This window comes from Notothenia coriiceps, unplaced genomic scaffold (assembly GCF_000735185.1).
Source record: "Notothenia coriiceps isolate Sejong01 unplaced genomic scaffold, NC01 NC01_scaffold00009193, whole genome shotgun sequence".
Taxonomy (NCBI): domain Eukaryota; kingdom Metazoa; phylum Chordata; class Actinopteri; order Perciformes; family Nototheniidae; genus Notothenia; species Notothenia coriiceps.
In genome coordinates this window covers 321449-348581 of record NW_011341894.1, presented here as the reverse complement: position 1 = coordinate 348581, position 27133 = coordinate 321449, and the positions used below count along the sequence as shown (strand labels likewise).

Genomic DNA, 27133 nt, shown 5'->3' with positions numbered 1-27133 from the left:
ACGAGAGAGACACACACACACACACACACACACACACACACACACACACACACACACACACACACACACACACACACACACACACACACACACACACAAAAACATTAGGCATGTGAAAAATGAAGGAGAAAGAGGAGTGTGTGTGCAATATGTGCATCAGTCAGCAGGTGTTTCAAAAGGTGAATATGAAGTAGTTTTTTTCACCATCAGGTTACATAACAAATAGACGTCATATTGTAGCTAACCAATGGTATTGCACATGTTTGGAGCTTCTCTTCTCTCAGTGCTGACTCATTTTTCTTTACACTGTATTTATATCCATATCCTCAACAACACTAACAACGGAGAATCATGTTGCAGTCAGAGCCACGTCTTATGATACAAAAATATGTTCACTTTTAGCTACAGTTGTCGTAAACCCAGCAACAGCAGGAGAAAGATGAGCTATTTTCACAGCCTTCGTATTTATGAGGAAAAACCCCACATCACCCCCATCCCCCACCTACACGCTGTGTGCACGTGTAAACCAGAAACAGTGTTTCTCATGGTAATCTCCTCCTATTGCGTCCTTGATTCAGCTACTCATTTACCACAGAACATGCACATTACAGGGTGCGCACACAATATTCCAATATGACCAAACACACAGGCACTACCTGTTATCAGCCACGCATGTGCAAACATACTGTACACATACATCATCATTAGTCGTCATTGTTGCAATCGCTGACATGTTTACTGTACACACAACTCGATACCCCATCACACATTGATCTCACTCAGCCACACACACAACTGCTTTGACAGCTAACACCTAGCAGATTGCCTTGTTCTTAGGATGGATTGTTAAAAACACACACAACACTGGGAGGATTTGAAAAGGACAATATAAACATAAAATGGTACAACAGAAACATGGTATTAAAGGGGCCCTATTGTGCTCATTTTCAGGTTTCACAATTGTATTTTGTTCTTTTACTGTGACAAGATTACATGCTCTGATGTTCAAAAAGGGCTTTATTTTTCCTTATACTGCCTTTGCTTCAGCCCCTCTTTTCACCCTCTGTCTGAAGCCATAGCCCAGTCTGCTCTGTGGTCTCTGGTGATTGGTCAACTGCATGTCCCATCCCTTAGCCTATCACAAACAATGTATTGGAGTGCTAGCCAATAGAAACGCAAGTGTTATAAAGAGATATCACTATGTACCGGAAAAAAGGGGTCCAATTAAGGCGATTCAGGAAGTGGGGGAGAGCAACTCCCTCTGGAGGTAACTTTGGGATTTTAGCATTTGTAGACCATTTACAAGCAAAAACACCTTTGTAACACACACAAGAGAAAGGGTAATCCCCAAAAGCATAATAGGGCCCCTTTAAATTAAACGTATTGATGTCACTGAATAAATATATATATTAAATATAATTATGTAATTATGGTGGTGTCCCTCTGTATCATTAACATTCTGTTGTATCATATTTTATTCTACGTGTACATGGTTTGCTTACTCTGTTCTAAGTATTTTGTATGCTGCACTGTTGGAAGATCCTGAAGACTGACATTTGCATTGGAAACAAATACGCTGTATACTGTATATGTTGCAAATGACCATAAAGCATTTGAATGTTGACCGTGTGCAACCAAGAGAAGAGGCATGCAAAATGAAGAAAGGGAAATTGAAATGCTCCATGAAGATGAAATAACGTCCAACCAAATTACAGGTTTAGGGTTTGAACTCAAACTTTCTGCCTCTCTTAAGACACTCTCCCCTCTCTTTCCCTGTGGTCTTTATCCAAGCCACTCTGTCTCTTTTGTTTGCTCAGTTTCTTTACCTAGGGAGGGAAGCAGAATCTCACCAATACCCACTCCATTCCTCTTGCTCCGTTGCTCTGCATTACTTTCTTTCCCAGCTATCATGCTCTTCTCTACTGTCTGTGAACCTGCCCTTCCTCTCTGTCCACGTGATTCATCCTTTCCCTCCTTTTATTGCATCTTCCTCCTCCAAATTTCCATTTACATGTACTGGTGTGGTCTACAGTCACAGCACAGTGGGTACTGGTGCTTCAGCACAGTTGGAGAGCTGCCACCACTACTAAAGAAAATAGAAACTCATAAACCAGATGAGTCCCGCAAGATAAATCCCAGCATGAGACGCATCAGGCCTCTCTGTGGAAAGTAATAAAGCAGGTACAAAGAAAACAATTCTGTAGCAATCTGCTTTCTATTAGGATTCTTCAGGCTGTCCCTAAGAATAGTTCAGCTATAATGTAACAGTGAAGCAATGCAGTGTTAGCAGTAACACAGCCAGGGCATGGGCATGGCAGGGGTGAATATTTGGGTCTGAATATGCAAAATATTCAATACCTTAATGTTAAGGATTGGACCAAATGCTTAGTTCAGTTTTCTCCCTCACTTTGCCTGAGAAAAAAGGTTAAATCCATTTACTTTAAATCACTTGACAAAAGTGTCTGCTGAAACCGATGCATGATCTAAACATTTGTGTGTGCTATGTTATTATAAAGGTGGAATCGTGTTTTACAAATTTGTTGCTGCTGTGGCTTTTTCCTTTATATTTGCTTTTTGGAACATGAATTGAAATTGTCCAATATAGGAGGAAATAGGAACAGATCGAAACAGTTTAATAACAAATCCATTTGAATTACTTGTGAAAAAAATGTTTTTCTTAATTTTCTTTTTTTCAATTCTGACTGGTACATACAGTACATGAAATTGACAAGTAAGGCCAGCTGCCTTTTTGTTTCTCAAAAACTTGCAAAATAGAAAAATGCTTCCTTTAAACAAAAGACTAGAGCGATGTCTGTGAATTGATTTTTATGTGAGATAAAAATCTTGATTCTTACATGATTACATTTTCCCCCCAACCCTATAATTCCACTGAATATATAACAGAGATGAACCTATGTTTTGTGGATTTTTAAATATTATTCAACAGTTGAAATCATAGAAAGCGCAAAAATAGAAATGTGTCTCTGATAGTGAGTATGTGACCACATAATCGGGATGTGGACCTACCAGAAGACACACATAAGCACACTCACACACTTATATTTGTGGCCAACACTCATGGCCTTTGATTGGCATCATGGGTCACTAAGCCAATGGCCACCTTCCATGTGTATACACGCAACTGAGAGAGGGAGTGGGAGAGAGACAGAAAATGAATGTTTGCCCAAATATAAATGTAAATTTGTTTGTGTGTGTTAGTGTTTGTGTGTGTGTTCTTGCTTCTGGGTCAGTGTGGTCAGGGTGAAGACAACCACAGAGAGCTTGATCTGTTCTCTCTGTCACGGTCCATTGCCGTCAACAACAGACACTGCCACTGCACGCAGCCACTGTGTGTGCGAGAGGGCTGTGTTTGTGTATGTGTGGGGGAGAAAGAACACAAAAGCTAATAAACAGTGTGTTGTGAGAGAGCAGATATATATGTGTGTTTCTTTTAGTCTATTTGCTGCATGGTTAATGTTCCTATTAGCAGTATTTTTCTTTTATGGTGCCATAATAAAATTCAAAGTGGATAAACATTAAGATGCTTTAGGAGAAAACTGATGTAGGGAGTTGTAAGCTGCTCTTACAGTCTAGCCTAACACACACTCTCACACACACACACACACACACACACACACACACACACACACCCTTTAAACACTGAAAAAAGACCCTGGTAATTTACACTTTCCCTGTGACAAAAGCACAACCGAGAGCTGAAGTTGGCCCTTAGTGGTCTTCTCCAATATACACCAACTTCAGATGTTTAGCTGTGCTATTGAATGTCAATATATTTGTGAAGTTGTGCCTTGGCGGCAAAAAAAGGCTAACAATCACTGCTCTACTTTAAAGACTTCGTTGCCACATTTACAGTATTTCTCCCAGGGATGGGATCACAGAGTCTGAGCAAACGCATTTGGAGAAACATATTCCCAAAGCCTCATAGTTTTGAGCAAAACACAGCAGTCTCCTCATTATGCGGGGAACCAACATAAATAAACCTTGAGACCATGTTAGCTCAAAACTGCCAGATTAGAAAAAATGAGAAATGCTTTCTATCTTTATCAATTTACTGTTTGCTAAATCCCTGAGAATAAGATCCAAAACTCATCTAAAACTCCTGTTACACTGCAAGTCTCATGTCACCGTTCAATCTAAACTGGCTCATATTATCATGTCCTGTCACATCCTGAGTATAGTTCATACTATAAAGGACTCAGATAATGCCAGGGTTGGAAATAATAAGTTTGCTTTGTCAATCAATGTACATTATATCACCTATAAATTTGATTTTGATTAACATTTGTTTGTTAATACTTGAATTTGACCAACTATGACAGGGTCCACATTACCAGACATGCAATTAAATCCCAAAATGACTGACTAAGCTATAGCAAATGCCCCAATCACACGTCATCCATCTCAATTGTGCTCAATTCTAGTAGCTTCTTTATTACATTACAGCCTGTAATACAACGGAGACACAAACTGGCTCACTTGTCACACTCCTCCCATCATTACATATACAGACAGAGCATGGGCATCTCTCTCTCTCTCCCTCACAACAACATATTTGTTATATAATCTGCCAGATGATTCAGGCTTTCAGAAGGATGGATGAAAAGAGGATTTTTTTTTGTTCATAGACAGCATAGCACACGTCAGATTTGATTGAAAAAAGACATTGTCTGCGTTGGATAATCACAGGGTGGAAAAGCTTGAATGATGTATTTTCCTGGTAATAAAGGCTGTGTACCTACTCAACTTTGGAGACAGCTGTGCAGGATAACATATCTCTGTTTGTTCATCATTGACTTTCTCATAACAAATGAGTCTACAAAATTGATTAAAGTTCTGATTTAAACACTGACAACATGAGCAGATTGATACAAAAACTACACGATCAAAATTGTGTCCTCTGAAGACCAGGTCATTGATTTGCTTCATAACATCTTATTGTGCAATACATTTTTAAAAGATTAATGAAGAGTGCTCTACAAATTGTATGGTAAAACTAGAGATTTCGTCAAAGGATCCCAGTGGTTATGCATGATGCCTTTATAAGTATGGCACTTCACGTTTGGAATATGTAATGATATGTTATGGAGGTACAGTGTTTAGACTGAGCAGGAAGCCTACCGTGGGTGAGGTCAGTCTCCTCAGGATCTCCCCCAGCGAGTCCAGGTTCACCCGTCTCCTCCTGGTCACCCTCTTGTGGGGGGGCCCGGGTCCAGGCTGCTCCTCTACCACCGGACACGCCGGTCTCTCTGCGGGGCTGCGGCCGTTCCAGAGCACCGCTCTGTGGGAAGAGTGTAGAGAGGAGAAGGGGCAACCTCGGATCTCCTCCACCGGCTCCAAGCCTCCATCCCCCGCGTCTCCCCCGGGGCTTTCCAGCCCGCAGTCTGAGCCCACCGAGCTGCTGAACGACTCCGAGGAGATCTTGCGCGACGACGAAGACATGGTGGTAGTGAGGAAGAGGAGGGTGGTGAGGATGACAGTGGTAGTGTTAAGGATGATGATGATGATGCTACAGTCGGTTCCGTACCACGTCCACCTCTACGCCGGGGAGTCATCAGATAGTGGTGAGTGAGAGGGTCGGGTGGGTGAGGGGGGTGAGGTCTGTCTGTATAATTATGTATGCATATGTCTGTTTGCGTGCGTGTGAGATAATGTCCAGGTCTGTGTAGATATGAGATGCGACTGTCTGCGTGTGGGACGCAAACCTATTCAGAGGAGAGGGAGAGGGGGGTCGACAGAGAACGAGAGCACTAACGGCACGCAAACATTTATGTAAGGGGGAGGAGGAGGTGGGGGGTCGCCTCTTTATAAAAAAATGTCCTCCTTTACCCCCAAAACAAATCTCCGTAGGAAAGCCAAGCACAAATTATGCTTCAAAAAATATACCCCTAGCAGCAATTTTGTATTTCTAAAATGCGTGTTTAGCCGTCTTACGCACAGTGAAACGCTTCTGCGCGACAAAAGGTTATCAAAATCGACATGTTGGTCCACCACAATAATTCCGACACATGATAATTATTCCTCTCACACACGGTGAATTGTTGCCATCCTCAGAGTGTGGCGTCTTGCCTTTTTCTCCCTCACTTTGCCTGAGAGATATCTCCAAAGTCACAGACAGCAGATGTGACTGTTTCCCTCTCTCATCCTCCCTCTTCTTCTTGTCCTCTGCGACAGCGGTTCTCCTGTCCGTCTGCTAACCGTCCTCTCATCATTCCTCCATCTTTCACTAATAATATTCCATTCCTGCTGCTCTTGGTATTTGCTTCGTCTTGTCTCTTTCTGTCGTCGGCTGGAGTGGAGGTGCGCGAGGGACACGGTGAGAGCGAGAGAGCGCGCGCGGACAGCCAGCAGCAGCACGCACCGGTGATGCTGTGAGGAGATCAGAGATGTGAAGTACAAATCAGAGAGTTTTAGTTCAACAAACCGCAACCAATCAGAGGAGATATACCAGAAAGACAGACGACAGATAGACAGAATGATGGGTGAGCAGATCACATCTAAAGTTGGTAAGCATTCATTTCTTAAATTGGGGGAATTATCCACAAGTCAACACATGGAACAAAACCTCAGTGTCTGTAACATTTTGCAACTCTTACTATTGTATCTTGCTATTCACTCATTTCTTGTTAATGTTTTTGTCTGATTAAAATGTCTTCTTCTAATGCACCGAATGCTTAATTCAGTTTAAACACTTTTTAGAGTAAAATGTGTATACCAAGCTGAAAAAACAGGTAAATGTCCCACATTCACTGCATGACAGTGTCAAGATCTTACCGTATTATATTTCAAGTTTTATTGTGCACACATGTTCCATATTCCCAAATATTTGAAAAAAAAAAAAAAACATTAAAAAGACAGGTTAGCACGAACAAAGTCACTCACAGAAAACCTGGAGGCAGGCAATTATACTCTGTCATATTAAGACTGTTTTCATGGTCTAGAATACACTTTAGAGTTAACACCATCAGCTGCAACACAGTATCATAGGTCAAACGATAAGGATAAAAGTTAACCTTTTGGATGGATCTTTTCGTTTAAAATTATTATTCCAGAAGGGTAGGTCTCTGAGTTTAATGCAACTGCCATGTGTAGTCTGCTGTGTGCACTTTACCTAATAGGTATTTATAATGCAGAAAGGTAGCAGGTGAAGGTAACACAGGGTCAATATACATTAGGGGCCCAACAGCAAATGTTTGCCCTGGGGCTAACCGACATGTTAATCCCGCCATGTCTGTGGGGATACATCAGGTTTGTTTCAAAAGGTGAATATAAAACATATAATATAAAGTCTGAAAAAGATTCCATATTATTATTGACATGTTCCTATCATGTTGACATGGCCGGTGGAAACTGGAAATGGAAATCAAGCAACACCTTATTTGAATCAAACCACAGGCATGGCCAATGAGACAGATTAATGGCAATCTGCCAAATGTGTTCAACATATTAAAGGAAAAATATGGCTCACCATGCAGATAATGGAGATGGCAGCTGTGGCACACGCCTGTTGTCTGCTGTCAGAGGACAGAATGATGCTCATGTCTGGAAGTAATCACAGCCATGACCTTGACCTTGATTGGCAGAGCATGTCTGTTCATTGAGGGCCCCAAAGGGACACGCAGAGAGAGAGAGAGAGAGAGAGAGACACTGAAATAGACATGATGCATCATGCAAATGCACCACACACACACACACACACACACACACACACACACACACACACACAGCGCAGTGTAATTTCCTGGAGGTGCCTCCTAATTCATTTGACTTTCTGGAGCAGCATGACCCCAATACATTGGATAGAATGTAGCTCCTTCTGTCTCTCTAACACACACCCACACGTTCCCTTTCTATCACACATAGCCAGCACTAACACACCACACACACACCAACACACAGTCTCCGTCTCTCCTTTTCTTTCCTTATCTGGTCTTTTGCTCTTTGCAATCAGTCTGTCATCCATCAGTAATATTGTGGGCATTTAATAAAGCGAACACCGCAATGGAATAAAATACTGTTCCAGAGAAGATAAGGCCGCTAGCAGCCAGACACCCGCAGCTGGGTGCAGACAGGGCATCAGCTCAGTCTCTGTGCAGACATGAAATTAGAACCAATAGAAAGGGCACCACAGGGGGTATCATGGTAATCTCATTAAATAGGTACATTTAACATGGATGACACCACATTTTAATAACATTATCATGGAAATGAGGTACGGAGCAGTCCAACTGGATTGAAGAAACACACACTCTTTTTAAATCACTCCTCAAAACTCACTTTAAAAGGTTTGTCTACAGTAAAATGTCTAGATTTGTATTTCTCTCTTTTCTTATACCTGTCTTATTACCCTGTTTTGTTCATGTTCAAATGTATCTTGATACGTCAAGCATCCAACAGTCTTTTTGCAATCTACTTACCAAAAAACTTTATATTGTTAATTTATGCTTATGTTTATGGTATATAATAAATACCATGAGTAACATTTCCTAATGATGATAGTCAGTCATTTAATCATGAATGTATCTTTAATGCAGTAGCATTTTGTGCAGACTGTCAAAGTGCCAATAATCAAGCAGTTTTATGAGTAGAAACTACGTTTAAAATAAAAAGAAATACATTTGACAATGTTGCAGTAAAAAATACAATCTATTCCCATGACAAGAGACACACATTTACATATTAAAATGCACATAGGGCACAGATTTTTCAAATAAATCCTTGAAAAAAGTGGAAGAAACAACATATAAGCAAAACATTCCAGGAGCCGAAACACATTTTCAGAGAAAAGATTCTGAGAAGACGTGAAGTTGTGGAATGCAGAAAGATAAGAGGTTCATCCCGCTGACACACACACACACACACACACACACACACACACACACACACACACACACACACACACACACACACACACACACACACACACACACACACACACACACACACACACACACACACACACACACACACACACACACACACAGATGTGTGTTGACAGACCCCGGTGAGTCAAAAACAGGTTTCCCCCAGAGATACGCAGACACTCATCCAGACACACTAGAGCATAAAACTAAATTGTAAATTCAGAGACACCCACACCTTTAGAATTTAAATGATACATAGCACTCTCTGTGGCTTTTAGATATGTAGCTTTTATGTGTGTGTTTGTGTTAGAAACGTCTTTCAAATATGTTAAGCAGATTGACTATCTAAATGAAAAAAGCGAACGGGAAAGAATCATAAAAGGAAATAAAATAGAAAACCTGGAAAAAAGCAAGCGAATAAGGGCATAAATAAAAGCTACAGAAGATATGTGTAGAGTGTGTGTGTGTGTGTGTGTGTGTGTGTGTGTGTGTGTGTGACACAGCGAGAGAGAAATGTCTGTCTTGGTCATAAATCTACCCCCAGCCTGTGTAATTGGCCATAACCATAAATCACTACACGCCACTCTGCTGCTATTACCCATGAACCTGGGCCTCTCTGTCACTTGTGCAATATAAATAACCTGCTTTATCATCCCAAGGGATTGAACATTTACAAATCAGTTTAAAAAAGCACAACATTTATGTTTTAGTGTTACAGTAAAGACTGCATTACAGATCAAGCTTAATTTCCTAAAAATGACAATATGATATGACTTCTGCAAACACCTTTTGTTGGTGGAATTTTTTTTCTTTCAGATGACATCATATTCAAGCTGTGAACGCTGACTTATGATGGAAGATGCCCTCTGATGTTCATATTAACAACATATAGTACACAGTCCATTGACTGCCCAGCAGAGACACTATCGTAGAAGCACAAAATACAAACTTGAACCTGGACATTTGCATAATTGGTCCTATTTTAACTCCCAGAGATAGTCTGTTACGGCCTGGCTCATAGGCTGCAACAAAGATGGGAGACCAGACAAGTTAAGTGTAACAAAAGCATATTTATTTACAATACGACAAAAAGCAAAGGTCTTCAAAGAAACCTAATAAATGTGGAAGTCAGTTATCAGTATTGATTGCGTGTATGGGTGTGTGACAATGTGCAGAAACAAAGATGCGGCCGTGTCTAACAGAAGAGTGAGAGGGCAGTATGGGTTGGTGTTGGCCTTTTATGTCGACGGCCCAGGTGTGGCTCATCAGGTTGATCACCTGAAACACAAACAAGAGCCAGCAAGCAGAACACAAAGGCATAGACCCCTAGTGGAGTGGAGGGGGTCGTAACATAGTCATTCAGTTAGGTTTTTGAAAAGAGTGATTCATAAACAGGAATACACTCTCTCCTTTAAGTGTCACACTGGAGAGCATGCAAGACTGACAAAAACACTGATTCTAAAGCTTGAGCCCCTGTGACCACATACACTAAGAGTAACTCCATCTTTTGTGATTCAAACAAATGATGCCCCTACAAGTTGCCCCAATGAGCCCCATGGCGTCTTAGGTGGCACCTGAAAATGAGTCAGGTCTCTGAAGTGATGACGTAATAAAGATGAGGTTGCATGCCGGGGCGTCGATGCTGATTGCTTGTGTATACACTTGAACATGTGGCTGTGCTGACACTGAAACCTCTTAGAAGCAACAGTGGCAAGGTGCAGGAGGCCATAGAGTAAGACATGAAATGCAGAGGCTCGAGAGCAGGAAAGAGCAGTACTGGCAAGAGAAGTGTAAACATAAAATGGTGAACAGACAAGGTTCCAAATCAGGTCTTGCTTCATAGATGTTTTACAGGCCACCAGCCTAGCTGTATGTGCGGCATAAAGTGAAAGAATATACCATAAAGTCACAATATTTGTTCGAAACTCAATAATACATCAATCCCCAAAGCTACACACATATCACACAAAGGTCTTGGATAAATGAGGACATTAAACCACTTCTGGCATGTTTATTTAACATTAAAAATAACCACAAATAACCTGATGGAGGTTGTATTTTCTTTTTTATTGAAGTAAAAAATGTTATCAGATAATATCTCCTAAAAAGAATTTTACATCAAATTCTAAATTGGTAGGTACAACAGTTACTGCACCAAAGTGTGTGTGTGTGTGTGCGTGTGCGTGTGCGTGTGCGTGTGTGTGTGTGTGTGTGTGTGTGTGTGTGTGTGTGTGTGTGTGTGTGTGTGTGTGTGTGTGTGTGTGTGTGTGTGTGTGTGTGTGTGTGTGTGTGTGTTTGTTTAAATAGAAGTGTAGTGTTTACTACTCTGCAGTCTTGGTGCAGTCGTACGGTTTCCACCACCCTGCAAACTCCAGGACTTTTTTCCTCTGGTCATCAAAATTCTCTCTTATCATTTTTCTCCAGCGTCGCGGCTCCAAGTCCATCATTCCTCCTACCACTTCCTGTGAGGGGATATAGGGATTTTGTCATACTGACAATAACAATGTAGAACCCTTAGTTCAGGAAATTTGCTCAGCTTGTTTCTCTGAGAGAATATACAGGTAAAAACTAACAAGATCTAAAAAAACACATTAGGGATAACGTTAGATATATTATATTTAATGCACACACTGACCTTGCCAAAGTAATGGGGGAACTTATGTTCATTTTCAATGACATGAGCAAATCCTCCCTGGAGTCCAAAGTCCACAGCAAAGTAGGGCAGACCTCGAGGAACCTAAGAGGAATTACACAATTAACAACAATTAACAAAGAGGGGAAAACAACCAGGGGAAAAAAATACATTTGGACACACAGGATTTAAAAGACGGAAAGAAAGACAGGCAAACAGGAAGTGGTCTTACAGCGTGGCGGATGTCTTTCGATGAGAGGTCGACGACCTTCTTGTTCATGGCCCATTCCTCATCGCAATCCAATATGGCTTTCTGAAGGCACACAGACATTCTTGGGTTACCAAACAACTCAGATCTACCCCTACTCTTCTCCTTATTCAGATTGAGGAGAGAAACTACACACCTTGAAGTATATGGGTGCCATATCGCCCAGTTCTCGGGGAAGTGGGAGACACTCTAAGACCATGTGTTGTCTTTTGCGTGGGTCCATGTGTGTTTCCATGAACACACAGTCGAGCTCCTGGGACTCAAACATTCGCACCAAAGTACGCCGGAACAGCTGAGGAGAGCAAAGCAGCAGGGAAGTGAACTCAGTGAATTGTAATCATTCTTGTTTAAAATAATTTGAAAATGAAGTATTTGATTGTGATTATATAAATGAAGTTGGACATTGAAACTTTAGCCCTTTGACGTAAAGCAGTGATGGCTGACCTGCATTTCTGACCAGACGTCTTCGTCCAATCCGGTGGCAGAGCAGTGATGCTGGAGGGGACAGATGTGACAGTGGCCCTCAGTCATAGACACTCCTGCAGGCACGCTCAGGTAGACCTGGACACAAGACGGAAAACACACACACAAAATAAAAAATATATATTTGATGTGTACATTTTGTATCTGTCATTTTCTTACCTTTCTTAACAGTCAATGTGGAGGTGCTATGATAGGTCCATTAACATGTTTGATGAATGACAGAATAGGTATTGGCAACCGGTCTGTTTTTCTTATTATTTTAAGATTTTAAACTTTATGGGGTTTTGGGTAAAGAGGACACTTAACGGAAATGATAACATTTGTCAAAATCATCATTTATGAGGAAATAGCCAAATAGTTAATTTATCAAATAATTAGCTGATTATGTGGAAATTGAATATATTGCTGTTGCCGCCATTTTTCCAGGATAAAACAGCGTTAACTAGTGACTTGATTAATGATTTTCTTTACCGAAACTGTTGACTGACTAATCAGTTAAGAGCCTAATGACTTCAGTCCACAAACATCCTGCAGCATCCCTCACCTTGCTCCCTATCGCCACGACCAGGTGCTTCTGCAGCTCTCGGCTGCTGAAGCAGTGCCGGCATCTCTCCATGGAGGCATTCAGCCTCCGACTCTCCCCGATGGCTTTGCTCCTCATCCTCTCCTCCTCCCTCCCCTCGCCCTCTCGCTGCGCTGCACTCGACACAAACATGTCATCCAGAGTGTAGTTGTCACCGTCTGTCTTCCCCATCATCTGGAGAGGGGAGTGGAAGGGGCGGCCATGGAGAGGACCGAGACAACGGAGGGGACGGAGAGGAGAAGGGGAGCAGAGAGGAAGATGCAGGGAAGAAGAGAGAAGAAGAGACGTAATGGTGAGAAGAGTTTAACAGGAGTCCATTCTTGAACAAATATACCGTATTTTCTTCCAACTAAATTGTAGAGGGAGCACACTTAAGTATGTGCTTTATTAAAGTAAATAATGGATATTTTTCAGAAAGAAAAGTCATAAAAAGCAAATCGGAGAGATAAGGACTGTCCTCAGAAACGGGCTGGTTCCTTTACCAATCGGTGTATGTATGTGCTGACGTAATAGTGCCGTCTGCCTGCCATCATTTGTGTGTCTGTACCAGTCTATGGTCTGTACATGTGTGTCTGTGTGTGTGAGAGAGCCTGAGCTACCCTGTGTGTAAGTTGGTCCCTGGTGTGTGTTAACAGTGTGAGGCAGGATGCCAAGCATCGACTCTGGTGTTTCTACGTCTGAGTCTTGTCACCATGGCGACCGGGCAACAGGTTTGAATCTGTGTGCATGTGAGAGAGCAAGAGGCAAGCATGGCAAGTGTGTGTGTGCATGACTCGCTGCGTAGGAGTGAGTGTGCGATTGAGAGTGAAAATGTGATTAGTTTAGTGACAATGTGGGAGGGAATGTGTGTGGGAGGGATTATGTGTGTGTGTGTGTGTGTGTGTGTGTGTGTGTGTGTGTGTGTGTGTGTGTGTGTGTGTGTGTGTGTGTGTGTGTGCGCAAAGGACTCCACCTAAGTGTGCCGGGTCTCTCCGAGAGCACAGTTATATTTTCTTACACACACATTCACACACTTACCTTTAGACTAATTCAAAATGTTTTTTTGATCTACCTTTAGGTTCCACACTGATGTTTTTTCTTTACAAAACTATTGATAGATTGACACATTCTTGATGCAATTTCAATTATAAATGGTGAATTCAGCATGCAGCAGCAGAGTGGAAGACATTGACATATGTCTGGCTCACTACTCATGTTTTATTAAGAGATAAACTTCATTAAATCTCCAGACAATGCTAGTCTCCTAACAGACGTTTCTGACCAATGGATTGAACTGGTATTTATAGAAGCCCTGCCATGGTAACTGTAGATGTATTTTTAGTGTCACTCTTTGTAGGAGCAGAACGTGTGTGTGAGTATTTGTATACGCATGTGTAATGAATATATGAGCGAGGGCAAGTTATTGAGCAGTGTGTGTGCACTTGAATGAGGGCAGAAGTCGGAGAAAGGAAAAACGCCGACACAGCCTTTGTCTTTTTTTTTCATTGCCATAGCAACTCCTTCAAACCCCTTTCTTTATACTTAGTTTGCACATGCATGTACTGTACACACGCTATCTCTTTTTTCACTCGTGTTTTAAAGAGCAAGGGAGGACATGCAGGAATCACACTTCTTCTCACATTTATCCAACAGACATTTCCTTAAATGCCAAATAAATCAGCAACCAGAATATTGATAACAACCACGTAATGTTGCTCTCCAAATGCATACTAAAAGGCTGCCTCTTTTGATCAATCAAATGTAATAAATGATTCACACATCCCCACTGCAGTGGATTAAACAATTTTAGGTGAAAGCAGACACAAATATGGTGGAATATAAAGGTGAAAACATTCAGGAGCTATATGTGTTTATGTATATGTTGTGGATTCAATGTGTCATATTCCTAGGTAGTAAATAAAGTGTTTAGATTTGGGTAGGACTTGTTTTTTATTCTAAAATCAATCAAGGAAACGGGTTCATCACTACTCTGCAGCGTTGCCTTTAGCAGTGGCTCTGAAACAGTGGGTTCTGTCCCAATAAATGTGTTGCAGACAGATTGTAATTACTCTACAAATTATTCTAAATACATGAAGATCAATCTTGCTGGGGAAAAGTCATTCATCTTTTCTGATTAATTATATGTTTAAAGTCAAAAATCGACTTCTTCCTTCCATCCTTTGTTGCATCTCCCACTTTCTATAAGTGAAACGTTATAAGTAGGGCTGTGCGATTATGGCAAAAATCATAATCACGATTATTTTGGTCAATAATTGATATCACGATTAGTAAAAACGATTATCCATTTACTTTGAAAACATCCATCTATTGAAAAAAAAATGTGAACCGTATGTTTTTAAGAGTTGATTAAACCTGAACTTTAAGTATAATTCAACTGAAAAAATAATAAAAAAATTGCATTTTTTTTTTTTTAAATAAAAATAATAATCGTTTTATTTTGATTACGTTGTTTTCGTAATCGTTGCAAGCCAAAATCGTAATCGCGATTAAAATACGATTAATTGCACAGCCCTATTTATAAGTAATGTATACGTTGAAAATTCTGAAAATATTGCAATCTGGCTTAGTTAATTTAGCTGAATAAAAGTTATTCATCATGTGCACACAGTGTTTGAATCCATGATTGAAGCTTAAAGTTGCAATGATGTGATAACACCAGCTCTTAGGTTTCCAGGTTTAAAATAAAAAATGAGCAAGCATAGACTGTATGGTGGCAAGGCTGGGAATTAAGTGAGCACATGGATACCAGGTTGTTATTTCTATAGGTGAACAACTCAAAGTCAGGGGCATTTTATATTTGTTGCTTTTTCACGAGTTGATTAGTATTGTTTCCTACCTTGGAAGCCATGCGAGAGTAGAGTGCGTTCTGGTCCTGCGCAGAGCTCATCTTCTCCCTCCTCACCATCTCCTTCAGACCCGTACTGTCATCATCCTGGAAGTAGCGCACACGCTCTCCGTCAACATGGGTCTCAATCTGAAGAGAGAAGGGGGGGAAAAGAGAGGAATGTGAAAACTGAGGTGAGCACAGGTGAGGACACAAGACACAATCCTAAAAGCTTTGTAAATCAAATTCAGAAACAATCCATTAAATAAAGGGTGCGTCAGTTAGAGACAGTCGGTGGAGAAGAGAGAGGTATAAGAAGAGGGAAAACCTCATAATGTGTGTTGGACATTTTAAAGAAATGGAAAGAGACAGTGAAGGAGACCGGGCAGCAAATGTCCATGATCAACTCCTTTGTAGATAAATCCCCTCCCTTCTTGCTCTCCTATCATCTGTTTTTCTACTTTCTTTCCACCCATCATCCCTCTGTCTTTACCGCTTTCTTCTTCCGTCGTCCCCCGTGGGGCTCCTGGGGTCCAGAGGGGGCGTTGACGGGCCAGGCGCGTCCTGATTGGTCAGTTCTGAACAGCAGGAGTTCCTGGGCTTCACTGGAGCGACCAGTGACCTGAAAAGAAAAACACACAGCCAGGTCATTTTTTACTTTCGTTTGTTTTTAAACTAAAAGGTTGAAATGTTTTTATGTATGCACCTTTTGACATTTGAACAGATGCTCGAGTCAAGATACGGATAATTCTTCAGAACTAATGTTTAATGATGTAATAATGCAATGATGTCTGCAACCTATTCAAGGTCAGAAACACTGCGTTTGCTGATCAGATTTGAGCATGGATGACTGTATTAATAAGCACCGGCTTTAATCTCATCTTGCTTTGGGCTAATGTTTAATACAAATGAAATGTGGCTGACTCCAATTGACATGCACTATCTAAAACACCTGAAGAAGTGTGTTGCAATATGTCTTGTGACATTTAAAAATGACTAACTTGTCATCAGTGTCATGCTGGAAGCCTAAGCATAGCTGATGAAGGGAAGCAGGGAACATTCATCAATACTAATTTGGCAAGAGGAGAAAAGATGGGCTTTTAGGACAGAAACAGTAGCTGCAGTTATAATAACAAGTGCTACATAAGAATATAAATGCCTTACACCTCAATTAACCTCGCTCATGTCAAAATAATGTCTTTAATTATAATAATAATAATTAAAAGCCTAAATTAATCTGTCTTTATCTTTATCCATTTTCTTAATATAGTCCTACTTTTTATGTTGAACTGGATTAAAGTTGTGAAAACCAAAATGTTCTGGGACCAAAATGTTCCTTCTGTTTAAAAAACGTCAGTGGTATGATGTCATAAAACCGCTGCTTCAGAGCCAGTTTAGCACTTTAGCAAAGATCAAAAAGTTTGCTTGTTGTGAGGAACTGCAGTCTGAAGTGCATGAAGACCAACGTTGGACCCGACAGGTAGAGGCGGACAGCCGAGAAACACGAAGAAGGCGGAGTAGCAGAGAGGATGGGAGGCAGTCACAAGAAATTGAAAGTGGACTGTCAGAAACAAAATGATAGAATAAAATATTTCTCTACGGGTCGACACAGTTTGGTCTTTCAAGGCTCGACGCAATGTTTAAAAATGACTCAAAACACTGAAGGCAAGCCAAAATTCTTCTTCTTCTTCTTCAGATGGAAAGGATCTCTAAAGATTTCAAATCAACCATTCTCCGCCTTATTTGTGTACCAAAACCTAAAAACCATGACATCTTTTTTGGAATCTTAATGATAAATTCACCCTTGGTCTTTTGATTTGAACAGGACAGCCTTAGTAGGGATGAATCTGGCCGAACTTGCAGATGATAATATACAAGTTATATAAATAATTACAGCCTGCTTCCCATGTGTTTATAAAGTTGTCTGGAGTCTGTTCATGTTGGAAATAGACCGCCATTTGTTTCAGAGAGAGCATTAGCAACGGCGAATAGCGGAGATAAAGCAGTGCTGAGGTGTCAGGGCACTGCCATCGCTATCTGGTAATTGCCTCTAACACAGACAGGATGGCACATGTAATCTCTGCTACTCAATCTGTCTCTCTCTTTTTTACTCTCACACACATAAACACTCTGAATGACCCCTGGTAAGAGAGTGTCGTCATCACGCTGTAAGACATTTGTTTCCCATTAGGGTCCGCTCAAAGGCCGAACAGGAGAAGCGACCATACAGGCAGCAAGAGGCAAGAGCCGAAGAGACTTCAAACAAACAAATTCCTTTTGAAAAGCGGTCAGACGTTAAAGAAGAAGGGTTCAGTTTCATCTGGAGTCAAGTGTGTGTGAAGCACTTTTCCTTCGTGCACAGTGAGGGAGATGGATGCCCCTGCAACATGCTGAGAGTGTGTGTGTCTGTGAAGTCTAGAGAACACATAGCCCTGAGTGTTTGGATTAGCATTTTGACTATGGGAGAGGAAAAAGAAGAAGACAAATCTGACAGGGAAAGATTCAGTGTGTGTGTGTGTGTGTGTGTGTGTGTGTGTGTGTGTGTGTGTGTGTGTGTGTGTGTGTGTGTGTGTGTGTGTGTGTGTGTGTGTGTGTGTGTGTGTGCCAGGTCAACAGGTGTGCATGTGACTCTCTATCTATATATTCCTGTGTGTGCATGTGTTAACGTCTGTGCATGATTTCAGAGTAAGTGTAAATATATAGTTACATTAGAATGTTTCTGCATCTGGGAATATAAAATCAGCAGTGCAAGTTACATGTTTATTTAATGTGGGGGTGATTGCTTCACGTGTTGCATTTACACACCTGTTTTGAAGTCGCCATTTCTTGTCTTCGAGCTTCGTGGCTTTCTTTAGCTTTATGTGCTGCGTCCAGCTGGGACTTCAGCTTCTCAACCATGGCCTGAAACAAACAAATATACATTTACACAAAGTCCTTCAGTAATTACAAATGGCTACTTAAAAAGTAAGGCCTATACAGATACATATAATGGATGTATATGCTGGAAGATATGGAGAATCGTATATCAGCAAGGCTGCTTTTAGGAATTGTAGTTTAAAATGTTTTTTTCAATGCAGTTTTTCCAATGGTGAGATACATCAATTTGAGGCTTCAAAACGACATGAGACTGAGAGAAGAAAAACATTTGGTTAAAGCATCCAGAACCTCTTAAGCCACACCGTGATAGATATACAGTGGGGCAAAAAAGTATTTAGTCAGCCACCAATTGTGCAAGTTCTCCCACTTAAAAAGATGAGAGAGGCCTGTAATGTTCATCCTAGTATACCTCAACTATGAGAGACAGAATGAGGAAAAAAAAATCCAGAAAATCACATTGTCTGATTTTTAAAGAATTTATTTGTAAATTATGCTGGAAAATAAGTATTTGGTCACCAACAAACAAACAAGATTTCTGGCTCTCACAGACCTGTAACTTCTTCTTTAAGAGCCTCCTCTGTCCTCCAATTGTTAACTCTATTAATGGCACCTGTTTGAACTCGTTATCAGTATAAAAGACACCTGTCCACAACCTCAAACAGTCACACTCCAAACTCCACTATGGCCAAGACCAAAGAGCTGTCAAAGGACACCAGAAACAAAATTGTAGACCTGCACCAGGCTGGGAAGACTGAATCTGCAATAGGTAAGCAGCTTGGTGTGAAGAAATCAACTGTGGGAGCAATTATTAGAAAATGGAAGACATACAAGACCACTTATAATCTCACTCGATCTGGGGCTCCACGCAAGATCTCACCCCGTTGGGTCAAAATGATCACAAGAACGGTGAGCAAAAATCCCAGAACCACACGGGGGACCTAGTCAATGACCTGCAGAGAGCTGGGACCAAAGTAACAAAGGCTACCATCAGTAACACACTACGCCGCCAGGGACTCAAATCCTGCAGTGCCAGTACGTGTCCCCCTGCTTAAGCCAGTACATGTCCAGGCCCGTCTGAAGTTTGCTAGAGAGCATTTAGATGATCCAGAAGAGGATTGGGAGAATGTCATATGGTCAGATGAAACCAAAATAGAACTTTTTGGTAAAAACTCAACTAGACGTGTTTGGAGGAGAAAGAATGCTGAGTTGCATCCAAANGACTGCGCCGCTGCACATTATCCAATGAGAGACGTTCTGCAGTAAGGAGGGCGTTTCACCGACGACAGGTGTTTGTACTTTTATGTAGTTGACGGAGAATTTTTACTTTACACGACACTGTTCAACACTTCATTCTGCTTTACTCTTTAACTAAACAACCACGGATGTCTTAAAAGAGTCTTTCGCTAAAGATTTTGAAGATATCCGCGTTCTTGTGACACGTAAATACTACGCTTCCTATGTTTTGGTGCGGATTGCGTTCACACCAGCAATGAACCGCTCCAGAGTTCGCAAGCAAGCGTTCCGAGACCACCTATTTTAGCAGACCAGAGTCCGGTTGTTTAGTTCACTTAAGAGGTCTCGGACTGTGTTCACACCGACCCAAATGAACCGCACCAAGCGGCTAAACGCACCAGGGTTCGATATTCAACCGGACTATACAAGGCAGGTGTGAACGCAAAGTGTATTAAACTATAGTTGTTGCACCTTCCTGCCTTCCTTTACCTGATCCGTAGGTCCAAGAATGAACTTTCTAGGATTGTGTTAATGGCAAGCAAACTATTTGGCCGTGGACGCAACATTATTAATTTGACTCAATGAAGAGAGAGATCAGTGTCCTGGCAGATTCTATTCTCTTGAGGCTCTGACGCCCCTGGAGGCACTACATGGTCTCTGATAACTAAACATTTCGTTTTTTAACCCAAGACATCAATATTCACAAAGTGACTGATAAGATTTAAGACATACAGTAGTAGACGTTGGCATAAACCCTTTTACATGTAATAAGAGCTGCTTGTCTGTAATACGGTAAGGTTGTTCATCATTAAGCATGTCTACAGAGTAATACAATAAAAGCTTCAAACCTTGACGCAGAAGCTTTGTTGCCAGTGGGACCGTCTTGAGGAGCTGTCACAGGTTTCCCAGGATCCCTCTCTCTCTCCTGCTGTGGTTTCTCAAAGCTGGCAGATTCCCTGGTAGGATTGCTGCTCTTCTTTGAGGTCTGCATGATGGCATTACGGGGACCAGAGTCTTCATCGTCAGAGCTGGGTTTCAGGAATCCTGAGGACGGCCGCGCTGGAGGACGGCGACGATCTGGAACTGCACAGGAAACTTGGCATGTTAGTTTAAAACTTATTTTAAACCTGGGCTCATTTTTCCATTTCTTTGTGACGGGGACAAGACTTTTTTTAATTGTCGAATATTGGGCAAGAATGGCTAAATGGGTTCCAATATATAAGGCATAGGCATTCCTCACGGTCAATACATGCCACTAAAATAGCTTTCTTTGCCGATGTCTTACATTATGAAAAGAAAGCCTACAGAGAAATAAAACATTTACTACCTTTTGCATCTGTTTATGTGTCGTGTGACTGCAGTAAGTAAATGGTGGTAACGTGAGTGAGAGTTGGAGAGAAGAGTCACTTAAACACAAGAACATGGGAAAACAGGGTCCAGGTTAAAAGATACCCAAGTTACCATTTCATTGGTGATGGGACTTGAGTTATTATGTGACTTATGTTGTTGCTCTTTTTTCAAAAATGGGTTAGGGTTAGCATGATTTGAACCTGTGACTGTACAGTGTAGCCACCCCAATAACACCTGTGCTCATTTCAGCTAAATGTGACTCAGACATTTTTTAGAAAAGGCCTTGATATCAACCCACCGTCAGCACTGTCATCATCTTCTGAGGGTTTGAGGAAGCGACCTTTGAGTGACCCGAGAGAGGAAGAAGGTTGACTCAGGTTTTGGCCGGATGATGATGATGATGAAGAAACGCTGCTACTGTCTCTTTCTCTATTTCTTTCACTATCCCTATCTCTATCCTGATGTCTGTCTCCGTCTCTGTCAGTATCTCTTTCTCTTCCTCCATCCCTATCTCTATCCTGATGTCTGTCTCCGTCTCTTTCATTATCTCTTTCTCTTCTTCCATCCCTACCCTGTTCCCTTTCTCTTCCTCTATCTCTCTCGCTGTCTCTATCCCTCTCTGTATCCCTCTCTCTGTCTCTGAACCTGTCTCCGTCTCGACTTCTGTCTTCCTCTCTGCCGCGATATCCCCCCCTCTCCCTTTCCTCTCGTCTCCCAGCATTGTCTCTCTCTCCGTCTGTTGGTGATGAATCTCTTTCCCTTTCGTTCCTTCTCCAGCGTTCTCTCTCTTCCCCCTCTCCATCGTTTCTTCTCCATCTCTCTCTGGACTCGTTTCCTCCTCTCCTCCACCCGCCTCTCGCTCCTCTGTTTCCATCTCCTCCACTGCAGTGTCCGTACACAGCTATCTCAGCATCGGCAAGTTTTTGCTGAAACTCTTCCATTGACTGTAAAGGACAGATAAAAGAGATATTAAAATACTAGCTGTTGCAGTTCAGAGCTTAAGAAATGCCCACCCGAACCACGTTGTTGAATGCCATGTAGAGAATGTTACAAAGCTAATAATATATCTAACTGACAGCAGCAGACCGTGGACTTAAGGTAGACTTGTTTAATCATTCTCAGTAGGTCACCATGACATATAATAACACATTTGTTTTCTTCCCTCAGGTCAACGTAATGTAATGTAGTGAGGAGTCTACTAAGTTACTGTAAGCCAAACAAACAGCTGCATTATGGGTATGCTGGCTTCCTTACAAGCAAACTAAAACCACACGTTTAAATTCACATACTATACTATTGGTAAGTTGTTCATATTTACATCTGATACACATAAATCAAACAAAAAAGGGGATTAGTGTCAGGTATTCTACTGAAATCTACTCAGTTTTTCATTTGTTATTTCCACAAGAACTGCCAGAATTAACATTCTATCGATTGAAAACAGCACCTTCAAGTGCTTCACAAATACCAATAAAGCATCTGCATGGGTACAAAAATGTTAATGAGGGAGGCTGTGGCTCAGTGGGTAGTGTGCTGGACTTCGAATCAGGGGATAGCAAGTTCGAGTCCCACTGCAGTCAGCATGTCGTTGTGTCCCTGGGCAAGACACTTCAACCTCAAATTGCTCCTTTGGGGATTGTCCACAGTACTGAATGTATGTAAGTCGCTTTGGATAAAAGCGTCTAACAAATGACATGTAATTCATGTTAATTATAAAAGTTTAAAGAACCATTTTATGACAGACTATAAGATGTCTTTGCCTTGCTGGGAAAAAACTCAATGAGGTGCACTGCTGTGGCTGGCTTAGCTCTGACAAAATAAAAATTAATTGTACACACACACACACACACCATGTATACATCACTTCAGGGGACATTACATTGACTTACATGCATTTCCTGGAGACTTATCCTAACCTTAACCATAACCAACACATGCCTAACCCTAACCCTNTTAACTCTATTCTGGCACCTGTTTGATCTTATCAGTATAAAAGACCACACAACACACACACACAACACACACACCCACCACACACACACACCACCACACACACACACACCACCACACACACACAACACCACACACACACACACACACGTTTGGGGTATTCGAATATTTGCTTTGCATTCTAGGGAGATACTGGATATTACGTTGATAACACTTTAGTTTTGTGTGTGTGTGATGGTGTGTGTGTGTATGTGTTGTGTGTGTGTGTGTGATGTGTGTGTGTGTGTGCTGTGTGTGTGTGTGTGGTGTGTGTGGTGGTGTGGGTGTGTGTGTGGTGTGTGTGTGGTGTGGTTGTGTGTGTGTGTGGTGTAGTGTGTGTGTGTGTGTGTGTGTGTGTGTGTGTGTGTGTGTGTGTGTGTGTGTGTGTGTGTGTGTGTGTGTGTGTGTGTGTGTGTGTGTGTTGTGTGTGTGTGTGTGTGTGTGGTCTGTAACAGGCCAGCACTGTAAACCTCTCGTCTATAAGAGCTCCCTATAGCACAGTTAGGATTGACACGTGAAGGAAGTGCACAGATCAAGCAGGGCTTATGTCCCTTTGCATGGCTGTTGAGGTACGCTAATAAAAGACTCAATGTAATGGGCCAGAGAAAAGTGATAAACACTTACCTACTCAACAATAATAAAAGCTCAATGAACACAAAAATACAAAAATGTGGAATTTATGTTTCTGATTTTAACGTAAGTGATTTTATGTTTCCATTGAACAGGAGAGAAAAGGGCATTAGGATAAGGACTCTCTTATCTTATGGAGTTTATTGTATCTCAGGGCACTTCCCCGAGCCAGGAGGAGGCCACATCAGATCTTAGACTTTATCCAAAATATTATTTTTCAAAAACTGGGTTTGAATCCGGTTGGATTGATTGTTCCTCATATTTAAACCCAATACGTGACAAACAGAAACAATAACAATGACAATTACTCCACTGGTGTTGGCCATATCGCGGAGCTTCACAGTTTGGCTCCAGTTGCTTGGTTCATCCCTCCTCTGACATCAGTGGAAGCTCCTCTTCCTCTTCCTCTTCCTCACTGTCACTCCTAGGGTAAAAGGACAGAGAGGAGAGTTTAAAGCGCGGACTAAAACCCAAGAGATATGGCACTTAAAAAAGTGAAGGACTACAAAAAGAGTTTCATTCATTGCCGAACACGATTATGCAAGCGCAACGCCGGTTGAAAATAAGCTAAATAAATAATCACATTCCGTCAAGTTAGCGTTAATATCCACAACCGCATTGTTAACACTTCTTCAATTTATCTTCCTCCGAGCCACTCGCCCCCCTTTGGAGAAGAGTATTTAACTCACTTCATTATTCCACCCTCGTAATTAGTCCTAACACTCTAATGGGAAAGGTATTTGTGAGGTTTTTAAATTTACCCGTTTAGTTGTTTTCTGGAGAGCTCTTAGACTGTTTTATCTGTAATGTATGCCTTTGAGAGAGGTATCACCCCCCCCCCCACAGCAGAGATCATTACCTCCCTGCCTGGCAGGATCTGAACTGCATCCTGGGAAGCATCGTTCTAGGCTATTACACTCCTCACAGCCTCATTTCATTCTGCTGCCACACTGCAGACTCATTTCATGCTGCAGGGGTTCTGGCTGCTGGTTTACCCAAACAACTTAGCCTAATGAGGCAAAACACAGAACAACTAAAGATTTCAAAGGCAGTGATGCTCCCACTCTTTACCTCCAATGGGGCTGACTGCCAGTAAAATGTGGTAAAACATATATGATGCAATCATTTCATTAAAGGAGTTCCTGTGCCACTTGTCGATGTCTGAGTTCAGTTTTCTTATAAATATCCATGTATGATGCGGATAAAGCATAAAAACATATTAACATGACATTCAGAAGAACTCAAGAGAGAGATATGCAATTTTCAAAGCAAGAAATAACTCAATGGTTTAATGAACTATGTTCCAGTTCTTTGATTATTCAGCATAGTGGATAATGTGTGAGAAAGGAGATAACTGACGCTTTATAATGCCTGAAAAACATTCATCAATGAACTGATGGTTGATGTCAATAAGTAAATAAAGACATCAATGAGACAATTATCCTGCAGGTGTAACTCTAGGTTAAAGACACATAAAGACACATTGTAGACTACAGACTGAGAACTGTGTGAAGACTGTGTGTGTGTCCAACTGTATGTTACTAAACTAAGTGCTTTACACAAAGACAACTGATAGTAGAGAAAACGTGTGGATAATATATGACTTCAGAGGCCGGGGGAATTTCTAACAAGACTAATGTTCAAAAGTAGATAAGAACTTCATCAGCTAAGGCAGGACATAATTAAGAACATGTGAAGACACACACATGCTTTATGGTAGGGATTACAGTGAGAACGTATCTGGGGAGCTTGACCACATTATGAATTAAACCCGGCACTGAACATCTACACAAGCTGCTGAAAGGACACAGTGATTAAATATGCATCCTTTTTCCTACACAAGGAATGAAGAGTGTATCAAATAAAGCTCCTATTGCAACATATGTGCTAAAGCCTGAGAGTAAACCAAGCGTTTTTTGAGATATAAAGATACTCCCATTATTTGATTATTATTATTATGTAGTAGTACCAATTCATTTTTTTTGGTTTAACATAAATATATATATTGGTTTCAATGCTTAAAAGTCCATTGCCAAGTGTTCTATGTGTATGTAATATCAATGCTACTACTTTCATAATGGTGTCATCCTTTTTCATGTGAGAAAGGGGAATGGACAACTTCTATTACAGTGACTGATTCATTTTAAATGTAAACCCAAACATTTACAGATTTAATAAATAAGAAACATTTTGTACAGGCACAATGTAATTACTGTAAGAAAATAAAACAGCGGGGGGGAATCTCTGAGGCAAAATTATATTAAAAAAAGAGAAAGTGAAAATTCATAACTGGTAACCTAAGACAGGCTTTGGAGCGAGGAAACAACCTTAATCGGCAGAGTCAGTAAAAAGGGAATGAAGACGAAGTTGTTGCAAGTCCAATCTTTTAAAAAGACTGTGCTGCTCAACGAAAAGAAGATTTTTCAAGGTTGTTTCAGTCCTTCTAAGAAACATGCAATGTGCCAAAATCATGGACATGTTCAGTCAGGCGAAAATAGGACAATGATTGGATTACAACGACCTCCATAGTGTCAGTGTAAAACCATGGAAGGAGTTCTGGCCAAACACTTGCCCATCACTGTGGAGCTATGATAGGTCCACTGTAATTCACTATAAAAAGCTATAGAAGCAGAGGTAGCCGACCCTGCTTAAAACAGTTACTGACAGCTTGAGCATCCAAAGGGATATGGGAGATCTTTATTCGTGGATTTCAGCTCAGTTTTATCTCAATGGAGAAACAGATTCTCCTGAAACGTCTCATTGATCTCAACATCAACACAGGGTTGGTTCTCTGGATCAGAGAGTTTCTTCTCTGCCGCCCACAGACGGTCTGTGTCGGGGGGGGAGCATGTCAGACGCTGTGAGCACAGGCGGCCCACAGGGCTGTGTTCATCCCCCACTGCTACTCAATCTTCAACAGCAAATGTATGATCAACATTTTAGCTTGCTTAAATATGCTGATGACATGGCTTTGCTTGCAAAACAAGATCTGAAGACAGAGCCAGTGTCACTTGGTGAAATGTATTTCTAGTTTTAGAAAACTATAAATATCTTGGGACAGTGTTGGACTCCTAGGTGAGCTTCTGTGAAATGAGTATATTTTCAGGAACTGCTCACAGACGATTTATTTTAGTTTGAAGTGACTTCTGTGTTGATCAGCAGTCTTAGGGTGCATTCACACCTAATAGTCTGCTCTCTGGTGCGCACCAGACCACAGTTTGTTACATTGTTTCATTTTTCAGAAGGTTCGGTTTGCACGGGCAAAACTCAAACGGACTATAAACTTTAAACACAAGTCATGTGCTCGGAAATGCTGTTCAACCATTGGTCAGACATTAAGGGGGTAAAAACGCAAATCCCGGCAATTTCTACCGGAGCCTCC

The 27133-nt window shown here is 41.3% G+C and overlaps 2 protein-coding genes across 2 annotated transcripts in view; both read right to left on the bottom strand.

Annotated features, from left to right (window-relative positions):
• gucy1a2 (guanylate cyclase 1, soluble, alpha 2) overlaps window positions 1–6364 on the bottom strand; it is a 32231-nt gene extending 25867 nt beyond the window's left edge. The window contains exon 1 of the mRNA XM_010770753.1: window positions 5140–6364. Coding sequence (XP_010769055.1) covers window positions 5140–5460 — 321 coding nt within the window. The 5' untranslated portion in view covers window positions 5461–6364. The remainder of the gene's footprint in view (window positions 1–5139) is intronic.
• A 4754-nt stretch (window positions 6365–11118) lies between these two features.
• cwf19l2 (CWF19 like cell cycle control factor 2) overlaps window positions 11119–27133 on the bottom strand; it is a 23437-nt gene continuing 7422 nt past the window's right edge. Inside the window, exons 5-16 of the mRNA XM_010770768.1 lie at window positions 21758–22076; window positions 20681–20865; window positions 19100–19159; window positions 18478–18573; window positions 16166–16294; window positions 15685–15822; window positions 12810–13022; window positions 12227–12343; window positions 11919–12074; window positions 11747–11827; window positions 11518–11619; window positions 11119–11344 (exon numbers count right to left, since the gene is read on the bottom strand). Of these exons, the coding sequence (XP_010769070.1) occupies window positions 11204–11344; window positions 11518–11619; window positions 11747–11827; window positions 11919–12074; window positions 12227–12343; window positions 12810–13022; window positions 15685–15822; window positions 16166–16294; window positions 18478–18573; window positions 19100–19159; window positions 20681–20865; window positions 21758–22076 (1737 nt within the window). The 3' untranslated portion in view covers window positions 11119–11203. The remainder of the gene's footprint in view (window positions 11345–11517; window positions 11620–11746; window positions 11828–11918; window positions 12075–12226; window positions 12344–12809; window positions 13023–15684; window positions 15823–16165; window positions 16295–18477; window positions 18574–19099; window positions 19160–20680; window positions 20866–21757; window positions 22077–27133) is intronic.